Below are 14,987 nucleotides of genomic sequence, written 5' to 3'. Positions count from 1 at the left end.
CTAATTAGATTAATACATTTTGAGCCATCCAAGTGATGCGTTCCTCTACACAGTCTCTCGCCCTGGTTCCCCTGGCACCACTCAAGTCTTGAGTTCTTCCTTCTCCCACTTCATGTCCACAGAAAGCCCCTCAGAGCCCACACAGGTGGCTTAAAAACAAATGTATGCGGTAAAGAGAAAAGAGAATGAACTTGAATCCCAGCTTCCCTACTTAATGCTGTGAGATCTCGCAGAAGTAACTTCTCTGAACTCTAGTTTCCTTGGTTGAAAACCAGTGACTGCGACAGAGCCATCATGAGGAATAAATGAGATGATGTGGAGCCCCATGCACAGCGTCTGGGAGAGGGGGTGCTCAGTCAGTGGGAGTTATGGCAAAGCTCTAATTAGAAAGAGGGAAATATGACCATTTGTGGTCTGTTTCCCACAGAGCTCCTGCTCTTCAGAGACCCCTTGAGATAGGCGAGCTATCATGATGACTAACATCTCTGGCGTGTTAAGATGTTAACCCGGTGCCAGGCGTCGCATCTGAGCACATTTACAGATCCTGTCTCATCTGAGCCTCCTAATCCTAAGTCCCAGTCCTAATCCCCTTATTTGGAAAAAGAGTCTGCAGATGTGATTAAGTTAAGGATTTTGAGATGAGGAGAAAGATCAGACACACATAGAGAAGGTGATAGGAAAATGCAGGCAGATGCCAGAGTGATGCCACCACAACCAAGGATTGCCAGCAGCGTCTACCAGAAGCTGGAAGAATCAGCAAACAGATTGCCCCTGAAAGCCTCCAGAGGGAGTGTGGCCCTGCTGACATCTTCATTTCAGACTTCTGCCTCCAGAACGGGGAGAGAATAAATTTCTGTTGTTTTAAGCTCCCCAGTTTGTGGTCATTTGTTCCGGAAGCCACAGGAAACTCCTGTACCCCCAAAGCAAGTACTATCATTATCCTCATTTTACTGATGAGCATTTTGAGGCAAAGAGAGATTCAATTACTTACTCAGTTGGTAGAACAAGAATCGTAAGCTTGTCAGTTGATGCGAGAGCCCCCACGCTTCCCCAGCAAGCCAGGCTGCCTTAGCATCTCTGTTAGACCACTGCTTGGCTACACTTGGCTAGGGAAACCCACCTTGGACCTCCTGGCCCCCCTGACCAGGGACAGGACCTCTGTCACCCCCCTGCTTGGCATGGAAAACCTTTATGACAATTCCTGGAACAGGGTGAGGATGCAGGGACAGTTAGCTGTTATACTGTCTGTGAGTTCTCTCAGATGCCACTAACCAGGCCTTGGGACCCCACGATCTGGAGGTGGGAAAAGGAAGAGGGGGACTAAAGGGTGTTTGTGAAGGATGAGAAACAGGGAGAACTGAGGTAGGGGAATGTGGCAGGGACTGCCCGCTACCTTGAAATATTCATGTTCCTGTCTTTCTTAGTAACAGAATCAAATCCTGCTCTTACTCAGAAACAAATCACAAAACAAAAAACTATATTTCCAACCGCCCCCCACCCCCCGCCGCTTTATGGCTTAGAGTATCCAGTGAGATGTACATAGAATTGGTTGTGTGGGGTTTCCATGAGAGCTTTTTAAAGGGCTAATGGGCTAATGCAGCAGGAATTGGACCCTTTCTACCTTTTCCCTTCCTCTTTTCTTCCTGGAACATAGATATGAGGGCTGGAGCTCCAGCAGCCATACTGTGACCATGAACTTCCTTGAGGAGTGAAGTCACATGCTAAGGATCATGGGTCAAAAATATAGAAGGCCCCCCAAATCCTATCATACCACCTGTCTCACTACCCTTGGACTGCCCACCTCTGGGAATTTTTTTAAAGATTTTATTTATTTATTTGACAGAGACAGAGATAGCAAAAGCAGGAACACAAGCAGTGGGAGTGGGAGAGGGAGAAGCGGGCTTCCCCCCCAAGGAGGGAGCCCGATGCGGGACTCGATCCCAGGACCCTGGGATCATGACCTGAGCCGAAGGCAGATGTTTAACGACTGAGCCACCCAGGCACCCTCTGGGATTGTTTTATAAGAGAATACAGAAGCTTAATTTGTTTAAGCCACTCTATTCTGCTCTCCACTGGCAGCCCAAATCAATCACTATCTGATACAGGGAATAAGAGCAGCTCCAAGATATTCATATGGTTTCAGAACCAACACATGATTTTTGGGCTGATCCAACAGAAGTTGAAATCTGAACGTCACACTCTAAGATCAAACCCAAATGAGATGATAACCTGCCCTTTATTTCAAAGCTTACAAAAGACTCTCTCTTCCCCCACATGCCTCCCTTCAATTAATTGGCTCTTCTTTCAGATAGATATATAGGTCTCTCCCTTATGCACATCCTAGGGCCTGCTTCAAGGGGGTACCCAAAATCCTTTACCATCAACTGGGCTGACACAGTGATATGGTTAAGTAAACTCCTTAACAGACCCTAAAACTTGGGGTTTGTGCAGTGGTTGGCCTCATTCATGCCCAAGGGTGGTTCTGCCTGTGAGTTAACACCCATGAAAACCCCACATTTCACTGGGAAGAAAAATCCTGCATGTGTGTTGGTTGCTTAATGAGGTCTTTGGTGAGAATTGTAGCTTTAAATAAGGTGACCCCACTCTGGTTCCATTAAAGACTTGGCTTTACCACTGAAGCACAGGAACACCTTAATTAAACACTTTATGAGCCAGAACAGGACAGGCATGAATGGATCAAATGCTGACACCATCCCCAGGCAAATCAAAGGAGCCCGGTGTCCCCATTAGGCCCAATGGGGAGCAGGGAGAAATATATTTATCTGGATAAAATATTTCTAAATAGAATATAACTCCTGAATTTTATGCTTTCTAGGAAATATTGATGCTTACAGTCTCAATTATATTTCTGAAACCTATGATTAAACAAAGGTACCAAGATGGAAAATTAAATTGTACCATCTGACTGCTATGGAGTCTTGGCAAAATGATCTCAATTTATTTCCTATCCCATCCTTGTGAATCAGGATTTACTGGGCTCTTGGTATTGCCCAATTTTGGTTTCCAAGCTTTTTTACATCACAGAAACTTTGGCACTCACCATTCTGTTCCCCTCATTTTTGCCATTCCCATAGTCAAAGATTAAGCAACTGGAATAATTAAATTGACAAAGTGATTAGTTTTTAATGATTCCAAATGAATAGCCTTGTGCTCAGTCCTCCATGGATTATTGTCATCGTCAAAGCTCGGGGCGGGGGTGGGGAGTGATTAAACATACTCCGGGCCTCTCTCTCTCTGCCCTCACGGTGCTTATCTTTCAACTGCCAAGGGGACCAGTATACATCAGACACCCAACAGCAATGTGGGGAGAGGAAAATGCTGTGTCTAAGACTTAAGGAAGACACCAAGTTCCATGAACGGTGAGGAAGCAAACAGATCAGAATAAGCCAGGGTTGTGGGCAAATGCTTTTTGCATAAAGAATTGGGGATAGCACTTAAAGAACAGGAAAAAAATGGATAAGCAAAGAAAAAATGGAATACTTCAAAATTTGTCACATATTCCCACTCAGATCTTCTCCAACTCTGACTCCTAGACTGAACATTTGCAAATCATCTCTCTCTCACCATTGTAAAAATCTTCCTAGAACTGGAGAATCAGGTAAGATGTTTTTCATTCAGTTTCAAAAATTATTTTTGATTCCTTGGAATTACACTTCCCAAGCGACTTTAGGGATTATATTTCAACTCCCTTGTTATACAAATTAAGGAAATTGATGGTCAGAGAGATTATATGAGATGTTCAATGTTTCACAGCAAGTTGGGGGAGGAGCAAGGACTAGAAGTCAGGTCTCCTGATTCCTATTTCAGGCTCTACCCACTCCTAGTGGGATACTAGGCACCTGGCTCTCCAAATATCTGGCATTTGTCTGGGTCTGAATATCTTCAACAGCAGACTGTCCTCAGAAGTGCTGGAGGCCGAGTGAGAGGCATGTTCACATTATCCAAGATGACTCCTTGCCTCTGGGGAAATGGCACAAAGTAGAGTACACACACTGAGCTCCATATGTCCCACAGTTGTGGCATCTTCACTGGGACACCTGTGGCAGTTGTGACACCCGTGAATCATGACATGTGTCCTGTATTCTTCAAGCAAGAGTCAGCAGCCCACCACAAAAGTGCCTTCTTAGGGACTTGCCCTGAGCCACCTCACACCAGTAGCACTGCCGGACATGATTGCTAATAAAAGCCACTATGCGCCATGTCACCCAGGCTCCCCTTTTAAGAGTCAGGAGGCAGCCCTGCACAAACACCATCCCTTCACACACTAGAAGGAAACACTTGGGGACTTGGGCACTGTGGGCATGACATCTAGAACACCAGATGTGCCTAAAAGCAAGAGTCCTCTCAAGCAGGATCACAGCATCTGTTAAACCATCCTCCTCTAGGCTGACACCAAACTGTGTGTTAGGCATGCCCATTCTTTTTTTTTTTCCTTTTTCACCATAACTATTTTCAAGTACTTTATTGCATGTTCTTCAAAGCACCATCTTCTGGCTAAAATAATTAGCAGAGAGCCCCTAACTTCTTCCTGCACGCAACTTTGCGGGAAGAGCTTTGTAGCATTTGGGTATTTAAAGTATGTTGGGTTTTTAAATAAAAAATAAAAAAATAAAGTATGTTGGGTTTTTTAATGAACCCAGGTAACCGGTTTGGCCACTGACTCCAGTGATCATTTTTAACATCTCTCTGGGAAGAGTGACCCGTGGGACTAAACCTACCTTTGGTAAGAATTGGAGCTTTCTAGAAAGTTCTTTTCACTGGAATCCCTGGCTGCCATCACAGCTGAGTTTAATTCAGTGGGAAAGGATCACCTTTACCAAGAAACGGGTTGCATGGCAAAAAAATGTGACTTTGGTGCTGCCTTTACTCTGTAAACTCCAAGTACTCAACCTCGGGGTCTCAGTTCCTGGTTTGTAAAATGGAAATGATACCAAACAATACATTATTGTTTAATAATGAATTGAAAGTCTCTGGTGGAACTCCGGGCTCAGAATAAATGCTCACAAACAGCTACACTGACATTGTAGGAGAAAGATAGACTTTGAAGCTTTTTACTCAACCATGTGGAAAGGCAGCCCAACGTTTCATTGTGCTTAAAGACTGCACTCACTACACTCAGCGTACACATCTTGAACAGTTTCATGTTTAATAGCTGCTCACAATGACTATTTTCTATTGAGCCCTTTATGAGGACAGCAGAGCTCCATTTTAGGGAAGGCCAATGGCAGTTAGGGTAGCCTCTCAATCCCATATCCATTCATCACAGTAAAGACTACCACAACCAATGAGCACATGTGTCAGCACATATGAGATTGAAAGAAGTCAAGAGCTTTCTTCGGAAACAGCCCTCTGGACATTAAGTTTCCTGGTACAAAGTTTAAGGAAGACTTTCTTGGCAGCCTGGCTGGCAGGAATTTCATTCTTCTTTAACCAAACATGACTATGCCATCTTTGTATTATTAGAAAACCCGGAAGCTGTGTGTCTAAGCCAACTAGATCTTTGGTCTTCCCCCGGGGCAGGGGGACCTGGCTCTTAAAGACGTGTTGGAAGACTCCATGGTATTCCTGAATCTTAGCAACTAACTTCGTCTTTCGAAAACGGAACTTGGATGTTGAATGAACTGGGTTCTTCCTATCAGAAAGAAGCCAGTGTATCTGAATATCCAACAGCGATTGCCAGAACATCTCAAAAGATGTTCTAAGAACCACAATATTGAAAGTATGCATTATAGCTTCTGGAGCTGGGAAGTGACTTAAGAGGGAGCTTCAAGGAACAAATAAGAGATATAAGACACTGGACCCTGAGAAAGAAGGGGAGAGCAAGGGCTATTTTCTGCAAAAAATAAAAAATCAGAGACATACAACATTCTAACACCAGCTCACCCAGCTATGTCATGGGCCCGGGAACTAGAATATTGCCCTCAGATTGAATGAGTCAGACCTAAAACAAACCTCTCACTAGTGAAAAAGCCATTTCTAAGAGGACTTGGGGATACTCTTAAAATACCAGCCAAATCTATTGTAATTGCCCCTCTTTTAAACATTGCAAAACAAAAACAAAACTTAACTACTTATAGCATACTTATCGCCAATAATGATGTTTCATTCCAAAAATAAAAACCAAGAAAACAGTGTGCTTTAACAGTAAAGAATTTTGGAAAATTCTCAAATGCTCATTCCAAGGGTTGCCATTATTTTTTTAACAAACTGAGTCCAGAACCCGCTGGAAGTCCCTAGTAGTGCTCAGTGAAAATTGTACTTCTATAGAACAAGCCATTATTCAAAACGCCTAGTTTTGTATATAGCACTTCACAGACAAGGCTCAAGAAATATGCAGGGCCAAGAATATCTCTCCCACATTACATACCCACCCTTGTGAGGGCTCTCCAAACACGCACAAAACCCCTCCACTTGGTTTAGATCAGCTCACCCCCACTATAACACCCCAAGGACTATAGCCTTCTCCATGCAGAGTCAAAAAAAAAAAAATAAGCGAAGCTGGGGGTCTGTGAGAACCCCAACTTTACTCACTTGTCTTCTGAAAAGCTTCCTCCAGTAACAACGTTCTTCCCTTGGGGTACATAGTTCCAGTATTCTTCCACAATCCCAATGTGGTATGTTCTGGTCACTGCACCAACCAGCCCAGACAGACCCAGGAATGTGAAGAGAACGATGCAGTCAGCCTGCTGCTTCCGAGGCATTTGTGGATGTAACTCAGGCAAGCAGCCTGCAGAGGAGGCAACCCTGCCTGTCCCTCCCCCTCACTCGAAGCTAATTATAAATAAGGAATGAACAAGACCCGGCTCCTCCTCCTTAGGTAGCTTGGGGTTGGGACAGAGGCTGATAACCTGTGTAAGCAGAGCAAACGATGCGGGGAGTTGCTATGACGACAAAACTTTGGCCTGCCATCCAAGAAAGGTGTAATGGGCTTATTTATTTACTACCCAAGCCAAGCAGGCCTGTTTCTGTAAGTTTTGGTGCTCTGCTGTGACATTAGTCATTCATCTTTGCCAGGAATGGCAGTGCAACAAGTTGGGCCGATGGGTTTCCTCCCTTCTTCCTCATTTTTTCTCCACACCTATTACAGGAACATATTAAAATCTGAAAACTGGGCTGGCCTGAGTGGGGCATCAGGAAAGCTCTCGTGCGCTAAAGAAGGCTTCATCTCTGTTGGGAGGGCAGGGGGAGTGATGTAATCACCCTCCGCCATCTCTGACTTGTTTTATGAGGCTACATGAAACAATCAACTCACATCATAAAGTTTGTAACAACATTGTAAAACCTCACTAATTCTCCATTTGGACATGCACCATCTCCCCCAAATTCTCTCAAATCCTACCAGCAAAAATGAGGAGATCAGTCACCCACTTCAGCCCAAATTCTAGAGGTCATCACCCTCAGTGAGCTACCTTTGTAAGGATGAATGACAATGACACGGGAGGAGTACCCTTCAGGCACAGGAAGATAAAATTCACTAGCAGTTCTTTGAGTCAAAAAGGTAAAAGGAGTACCCGTTTTTCTCTGTGCTCTAATCTGTGACCTAGAATCTCAGTGTGGACAGAGACCTCAGCCCACCTTGGACGAGAACCAATCTGATACCCATTGAGAGTGGCTCTGAGGCAGCCGCCATAGAGTAAGGAGAGAGCCTCCTGGCTTGGCTTTGAGGTTGGACAGACCTGTGTTCGAATCCAGTCCCACCACTTACTAATTTAGTGGCATTGAAGAATCACTCACCCTCTCTAAGCCCGGCTCTGTAAAATAGGGATGGAGGGATTGTCAAGGAGATTTAAAGGATCACACAGGAGCAAATATAGATGACCTTGGGTTTGCTGATGACTTTTTTAATACAACATCAAAGACACAATCCATGAAAGAAATAACTGCTAAGCTGGCTCAAAATTAAGAATTCCTGCTCTATGAAAGATGCTGTGAAGTGAATGAGAACAGAAAGTACAGACTGGGAAATACGTTTGCAAAAGACAGATCTGATGAAGGATTATTATCCAAAATATACAAAGAACTTTCAAAACTCAACAATAAGAAAACAAACAGCCTGATTAAAAAATGAGCAAAAGACCTTAATAGACATCTCCTCAAAAAGATATACAGATGGAAAATAAGCACATGAAAAGATGCTCCACATCATATGTCATCAGGGAAATGCAAATTAAAACAGCAAGATACCACTACACAATGGCCAAAGTCTGGAAGACTGACTACACCAGAATGCTGACTGTGAAGCAACAGCAATACTCATTCATTGCTGGTCAGGTATACAAAATGATATAGCCACTCTGGGAAGATAGCTTGGCAGTTTCTTACAAAACTAAACATATAAATGGAACATTCTCCAGAATTGATTACATGTTAGGTCACTAAACAAATCTCAGTAAATTCAAAAGGATTTTTTAAACCTAAACATATGGCACACATTACATATCTTACAATTTTATTTGTCGATTATACTTCAATAAAACTAAAAAAAATACTCTTACCACATGATACAGCAATTATGCTCTTAGGTATTTACCTAAATGACTTGAAAACTTACATCCAGACAAAAACCTGCACATGAATGTTAAACTTGGAAGCAACCAAAATGTCCTTCAGTAGGTTAGTGAGTAAATAAATTATGGTACAACCAAACAATGGAATATTATTCAGCATTAAAAGGAAATGAGCTAGCAATCAATGAAAATGTATGGAGGAAACTTAAACACATAGTACTAAGTGAAAGAAGCCAGTCTGAAAATCTACGTGTTGTATGATTCCAACAAGATGAATTGCTGGAAAAGACAAAACTATGGGTATAAAAAAAAAAAAGATCAGGGGTTATGAGAGGTTAGTGAGGAGGCAGGGGTGAATAGGCAGAGCACAGAGGATTTTTAGGGCAGTGAAACTACTTTGTATGACACTATAATGATAGATATGCATCATTTTATATTTGTCCAAAGCCATAGAATGTACAACACCATAAGTGAACCCTAACGCAAACTATGGACTTTGGGTGATGATGCGTCAGTGTAAGCTCATCAGTTGTAACAACTATACCATGATGGTGGGGGATGGGGGGGATGATGATTAGGGAAGGCTAAGCATGTGTGGGGGCAGGGAGTGTGTGGGAAAATTCTGTACCTTCTGCTCAATATTGCCTACCACCATTCTAAAAAATGAAGTCTATGTTAAAAAAAGATTTAAAAAGATGTCTACAAAGTGCCTACCATGGGCCCCCAGCACAGCGTAGGTGAGCAATAAATGTTAAATTAATTCTTCCCCACTCACACCCTCTGAGACTCCCTCAATCTCTGTGATGAACACTGGCATTTCCAATCTTCTGCTCTCTTTCCTGAAGTCCCATCCAGACTCTCACCAGCCTCAAGTAAAGAGTTCTTTTCCTTTACATTATACTTTATAGATGTTCTGTAGCATAAGTTTTGAATTATCATCTATCTTACCTAATAAAATACATGCTGAGTATTCTGTTTCACAACCAGGCTCTTAACACCTTTGATTTATTGATTTGTTTTTATGTCAAGACACTTATAGAGTAATTACCATAGCACATTTCCCTTTAACTGAAATCTACTCTTCAATAAACGTTTGGAAGTGCTTTGTGTGAGCTTGTCACTTTAACAGCTACTACAGAGGAAGGACTCACAGGGTGAACCTGAACTTGGCCTCAGAAGAAGCAGGGCTTCAGGAGTTCTTGGAATCTGGATATGTCTTGGGCCAAATAGCTTTGTGTTTGTACCCTGGAGAAGCAGATTATTTTAGGTCAAACAGGCTCAATGTAGTATCAAAAACTTCATTAGGATATATTCCACCCCAATTTTTTTAGACAGAAGAAACAGATAAAAATGGCACAGATCCAAAACACAAGAGTTAACTTTCCTACCCAGGATACTGAATGCATATAACTGAGTCCCTGAGGAAGGCATCACCTAACTTCTGATTCAAACCTAGGCTTACAGGAGGATAGAAGAAGCATGGAGATTCAGAGTTGCTAGAGCAGATCAGTGCATTTAACCAGTCTGAAGCCAAGAGTATAGTTACTGGGGGGCGAAAGAGTTGACTGAAAACAATGAAATAGTGTCTGGAAAACACTCTGAAATTCTTCCTTACCCTCGACCATAAAGATGCTCAGCAAGCATCTAAATTACATAAGAGCTAAAGAAAAGAAAAGAAACTGGTATAAGTGAATGCTGTGTTCCTATGATGCTCACTTCTGAGAACCCACAGTAAAGTACAAGATGTGATTGACAGTATCTAGCATTTGCTGAGGAAATCTGTGAGTGTTAATGTTAATGAATCTTTTCAGCTCCCTTGGACACAATTCAGACACAAATAAAGCAGAGAAACCCAGCATTTTGAGATGGCCAGTCCATTATTTCCTCAATACACTCACCATGTTGGAGACACGGTAAATTTGAGGTCATGCATTGACAGAAGAGAAAGATAACCTTGGATCAAACTATAGTTCTCTGAAACATAGTACAGGATATTCAAACAACAAAACTTTTTGTGGGAGACACCAATTCGGAGAAATAGTATTCTAGCTAGCCTTGGTTGAGGTGTCATTTTTAATAACACAGTGTGAATGATGAAGTTGGCTATCCCATTCTGTAGACTTTTGCATTTTAGGAGATACATTAAATATTCCTTAAGTGATTCTTCATATCCTAGACTCTGATTGAAAATTCCCATCAGTCTGGCCTTCTTACTCCCCTGCTACAGTAATGAGGCTCTTGGGCCTCATTAGGACCCTCAGTTCCTTGATGGTACTCATTCTTTCTCACCTGGAATTCTACAGCTTCCTAACTATTCTACCTGGGCCCAGAGTGACCTTCTCGAATGCAGATGGTGCCAAGTCCCTCCACTGCTTCAGATTTTGCAGTTGCTCCCATGGCCTTCAGGTTAAGGCTAACATCTGTGACTTGACTTTCAAGGTTGGTCTTGATCTGACTCCTGGGTAATGGGATGTCTCCTCAACATTTCATCCATGCTCTGATGATGATCATCATCATCATGGCAACCAGTGTGCCCTTCATCTGTGCTCCCGTCAACACTCTGTGGGCACCTTCACCACAGCACACATCATACGTGTGGTAATCACCTGTTTATTTGTCTTCACTCCCACACAAATACTCAGCACAGGCTTCTTATGGGCAGGGACTGGACCTTGTTCATACCTGTGTTCCCCATGTCTGATGTTAAATGGTGAACCAATGCATGTGTGAATGAATGATGCTTACCATTCTGTACCAAGTGCATGTTATGTAGTGGTTTCAATACTAAGCCCTTTATGCGTATTATCTCATTTGATTATTACAACAGCCCTGTCAAGTGTGCACCACTTTTTATCCCTGTTTTACAGATGGGGAAACTCTAAGTTTATAAAGGTGAGATGCTTTTCTCAGTGCCCCACAACTGATAAATGGCATAGTTCTGTGAGACTCCAAAGCCAATATTCCTACCCAGCCCACCCAGACTGAGGAGAACAGGAGAGGGGGTGCCTCAGGGATCATGGGGGCCTGCTTCATCCCAAGTGGGACCTGCTCTCAGTAAAGAAACATGAGCCTAACCTGTCCATTTGAAGAGGATCCCAAAATACCTCTCCTGCCTAGTCCATGCAACCCTGACAGTCCAGATAAAGCCTTAATCATGACAGAGCCTTGAAAACACCCAAACATACTATTCTGCTTCATTCCTTCATTTTAGGTCCCAACCCTCCACCTACTCCATCCCTCACCCCCACTAAATTCTTTCTCATCCTCTAAAATCCTCCTAGGCTATTCCCCTCTGAAGCCTTCCTTAGTTCCTGCCACACCCACCACACCTTCCCTCCCATGCCCTGGCAGTAATCACTCCCTCCTCCATGCTTCCTCTAGACTCTGCATGCACACTTACCCCCGTTTATAATATTGTTTGCTTACACAACAGTTTTCTTTACTAAACTCTAAAGTCCTTGACAACACTGTCTGGCCAGCCCTTAACACCTCTCTCACACTACACCTGAGGTCTCAAAGCTTCATTAAAAGAACCTGCAACTCCGGGACTACTCCAGCCTCCACTTGCCACCCCTGGGCCCATTGTCTCTACACTCTCTTCTGAGAGTCTCAGCCCGCCCATCCTTTTAGGACCATTGACTCACCTTTTAGGGTTGGGGTTTTGACTTCCCACCTCCCACAGTTCCATCTTTCACTCATGCCTCTGCTCCAAGCTCCGAGGCCTGAGAACCAGTCCTGCCTCACCCTCACACCCAGGTCTGGTGCTCAGGCCACTTCTGTCTGGATTGGGAGATTTAAAAGGCATCTTGTTCATCTCTGTACTGTCAGTGGTTAACACAGATGAATGGTTAGCATTAGGCACTGAGCAAAAAGCAGTATTAACAGCTGTAGCTTTTACAGCACGTCAGGCAGTGTGCCCACTTACGAGGAGTAAGATGTATCATACCATAATACTCTATGAAGTAGATGTTTTTGTCCTTGTATTTCAGACAGAGAAACTAAGGTTTGGTAAGGTAAATAACTTGCCCAAGGTCACACAAGTAGACAATAGTAGAGCCAGGATTCGACCCTCCCCAGTCTGCATGTCTCAGAAACCTGCACCCCAGACCACCAAACTTGAGAGATGTTAGTGGGACTGGACTGAACGGAGAGGCAAGGCAAGGGCAGCAGACCATTTCAAAGAAAGAAACATTAGCAATACACAAGAAGTTCCTTCAAACATAAACAGGACCTAAGAATTTAAAAGGAGCAGAATATAGAATGCACATGGGCAATTAGTCTACCAAACAGAAATCCAGTGATAAAATCATTCATTTAACCATTAGAAAATATTTGTTGAGCATCTACCTTGTTAACTGTTCTAGTCAACTGGGAATGAGACATGCATCATCCCTGGCCTCAATTAGTTCATATTCTAGCAAGGAAGACAGATTATAAATAAGTTTTAAAATATTAATTAAAGGGGCACCTGGGTGGCTCAGTTGGTTAAGCATCTGACTCTTGATTTCAGCTCAGGTCATGGTTTCAGGGTTGTGAGATCGAGTCCCCCATCAAGCTCCCCACTCAGCGGGAAGCCTGCTTGAGATCCCCTCTCTTTCCCTCTCCCTCTGCCTCTCCCTGCCACTCTCTCTCTCTAAATAAATAAATCTTTAAAAAATAAAATATTAATTAAAATATTAACTAAACATTGTGTTGAGTTCAGTGAAGTTCAAGTTAAATTCAGTACAAATGGTGTGGGGAGAATGTCAGGACCACACTCAGAAGGTGTCTGAGGTGGTTGGGGAGGTGGCCCAGCAGTTTGTTCTGAACCACACTTATATTTTATAGGGTGGAATAGAGCATATTGAGGTCCCATCCCTAGAAGCTGTCATAAAAAATAAACCCAAAAAACAAACCAAAAAAACCCCAGGTTCAGATCTAAGAGATACTTTGGTTGAGTTCTGTGAGGAGAATTAATGGGCCACATCCCTGCCCAGTGGGAACTTCCACTTTCAGGCATTCATTTTCTCCTCCATTAGGCAAGTGCCTGACGATGTCTCACTTCCCAGAGGCCTGAGGCAAACCCTGGTACTAGAGAGTCAAGAGAGCCAGCCTTCAATCACAGATATACTAAAAGGAAGAGCAGAGGGAATGGGCTCCCCTTCACTCTCTCCTCAGACTCCTCCGTCTTCCTCCTTTTCCACACAAACCAACACAGGTGGGGGAGGTGATTCAATTCCCTAATGCCTCTTTGATGTATGGATGGGTTCAGGCAGGGCTGCTCCTCAGGTGTGTGTGGCAGAGTGTCAGCAACCTTCTGGCATCCAATCTTACACAATCCCACAAAAGAAATGTCATACCTGCTAACAAGAGCAATCTTCCCTACAGGCCCCCTCCAGGAACTGGAACTGGCTCTAGAGCCCTGGGACAACCACATAAGAACAAGTCCTAAAGCCCAGAACAAATGGAGACATCTGGTCAACCCAATGCACAAGCTAGAGGGTGGAGAGTACCCAAAGAGGTGGGATGAGACCACAGACCAAGGCCCATGTAGGTTCCTGTCTGGGCTCAAGGGACCCTGTCCAGATGGCACTGCTAGGCACAGACAGTCTCAGACAGTCTCAGACACCAGAGGAAAACCATCTTTGAGGAAGTCTCTCTAAAACGAGGAACCTCCTAAGGGCCGGAGCTCAGAGCAAGGGCTCCATTGCCAGGTCTCAGGACAGTATTAGGTTCGGCTCTCTTCCCAGCTCGTGTGTGTGTGTGTGTGTGTGTGTGTGTGTGTGTGGAGGGGAGGGGAACAATCTGTCCATTGTGGTCTAGACATAGGGTCTTCCCACAGCATCTCTTCAGTGACACTTCTAGGCCCTCTGGGGGCAGGGGGGTCATTCAAAGAGAGAAACCAAAGCAAAGAGCTAGAAAAGACCCACCCCTTGTCTCTTTCCATATCAGGGATTACTTTGCACCATCTCTGTGACATCCTCACCATGCCTTGCTATCCTCCACGCTCAAATTTCATGGCCAGCTCTGTTGTAACTTGGACACATGGCATGTGATCATAACTTCTAAACCCAGTCTCTAAATGTTCTTGAGACTCCCTGTGTGTGCACAATTCATAAACAAAGAAGGCAATGGTCTGACAGTTAGATCTGAGTGGTCAGTAACAGTCAGATTCCACTGCAACAAAACTCTAAGGATTCTTTTGTGGGACCTAGAATTTTTTGTGTGTATCCAATACTCTCTTAAAATAGGTGGGTTCTCCCTGAGCGTTGAGGCTTGTTTTATAATAATATTGAATGTAATAGCCTTGATTTATACCAGTGGAGAAAGCTACATTTCCCTTAATCATCAGTGACTGAAGAAGAAGTCTTAGAGACTTAGAATTCTTTTGTCTGAGGCCCCAGGATTTGAGAGTGATATCCGTGTGAAGGCATTTGGCAAATCAAGATGGTATATAGGATTGATTGGTTGAAGGTCAAT

The 14,987-nt window shown here is 43.5% G+C and overlaps 1 protein-coding gene across 1 annotated transcript in view; it reads right to left on the bottom strand.

Annotated features, from left to right (window-relative positions):
* The window catches only part of HEPHL1 (hephaestin like 1), an 87,886-nt gene extending 81,164 nt beyond the window's left edge, over positions 1-6,722 (bottom strand). Inside the window, exon 1 of the mRNA XM_028119655.2 lies at positions 6,553-6,722. Within this exon, the coding sequence (XP_027975456.1) occupies positions 6,553-6,722 (170 nt within the window). The remainder of the gene's footprint in view (positions 1-6,552) is intronic.
* Between the last annotated feature and the right edge of the window lie 8,265 nt (positions 6,723-14,987).

The sequence above is a fragment of the Eumetopias jubatus genome, unplaced genomic scaffold, assembly GCF_037043125.1.
Source record: "Eumetopias jubatus isolate StellerSeaLion01/CBP00866 unplaced genomic scaffold, mEumJub1_p1.0 scaffold_13, whole genome shotgun sequence".
NCBI classification, from domain to species: Eukaryota; Metazoa; Chordata; class Mammalia; order Carnivora; family Otariidae; genus Eumetopias; species Eumetopias jubatus.
The sequence above is the reverse complement of the archived record's forward strand: the minus strand, read 5'-3'. Positions and strand labels throughout refer to the sequence as shown.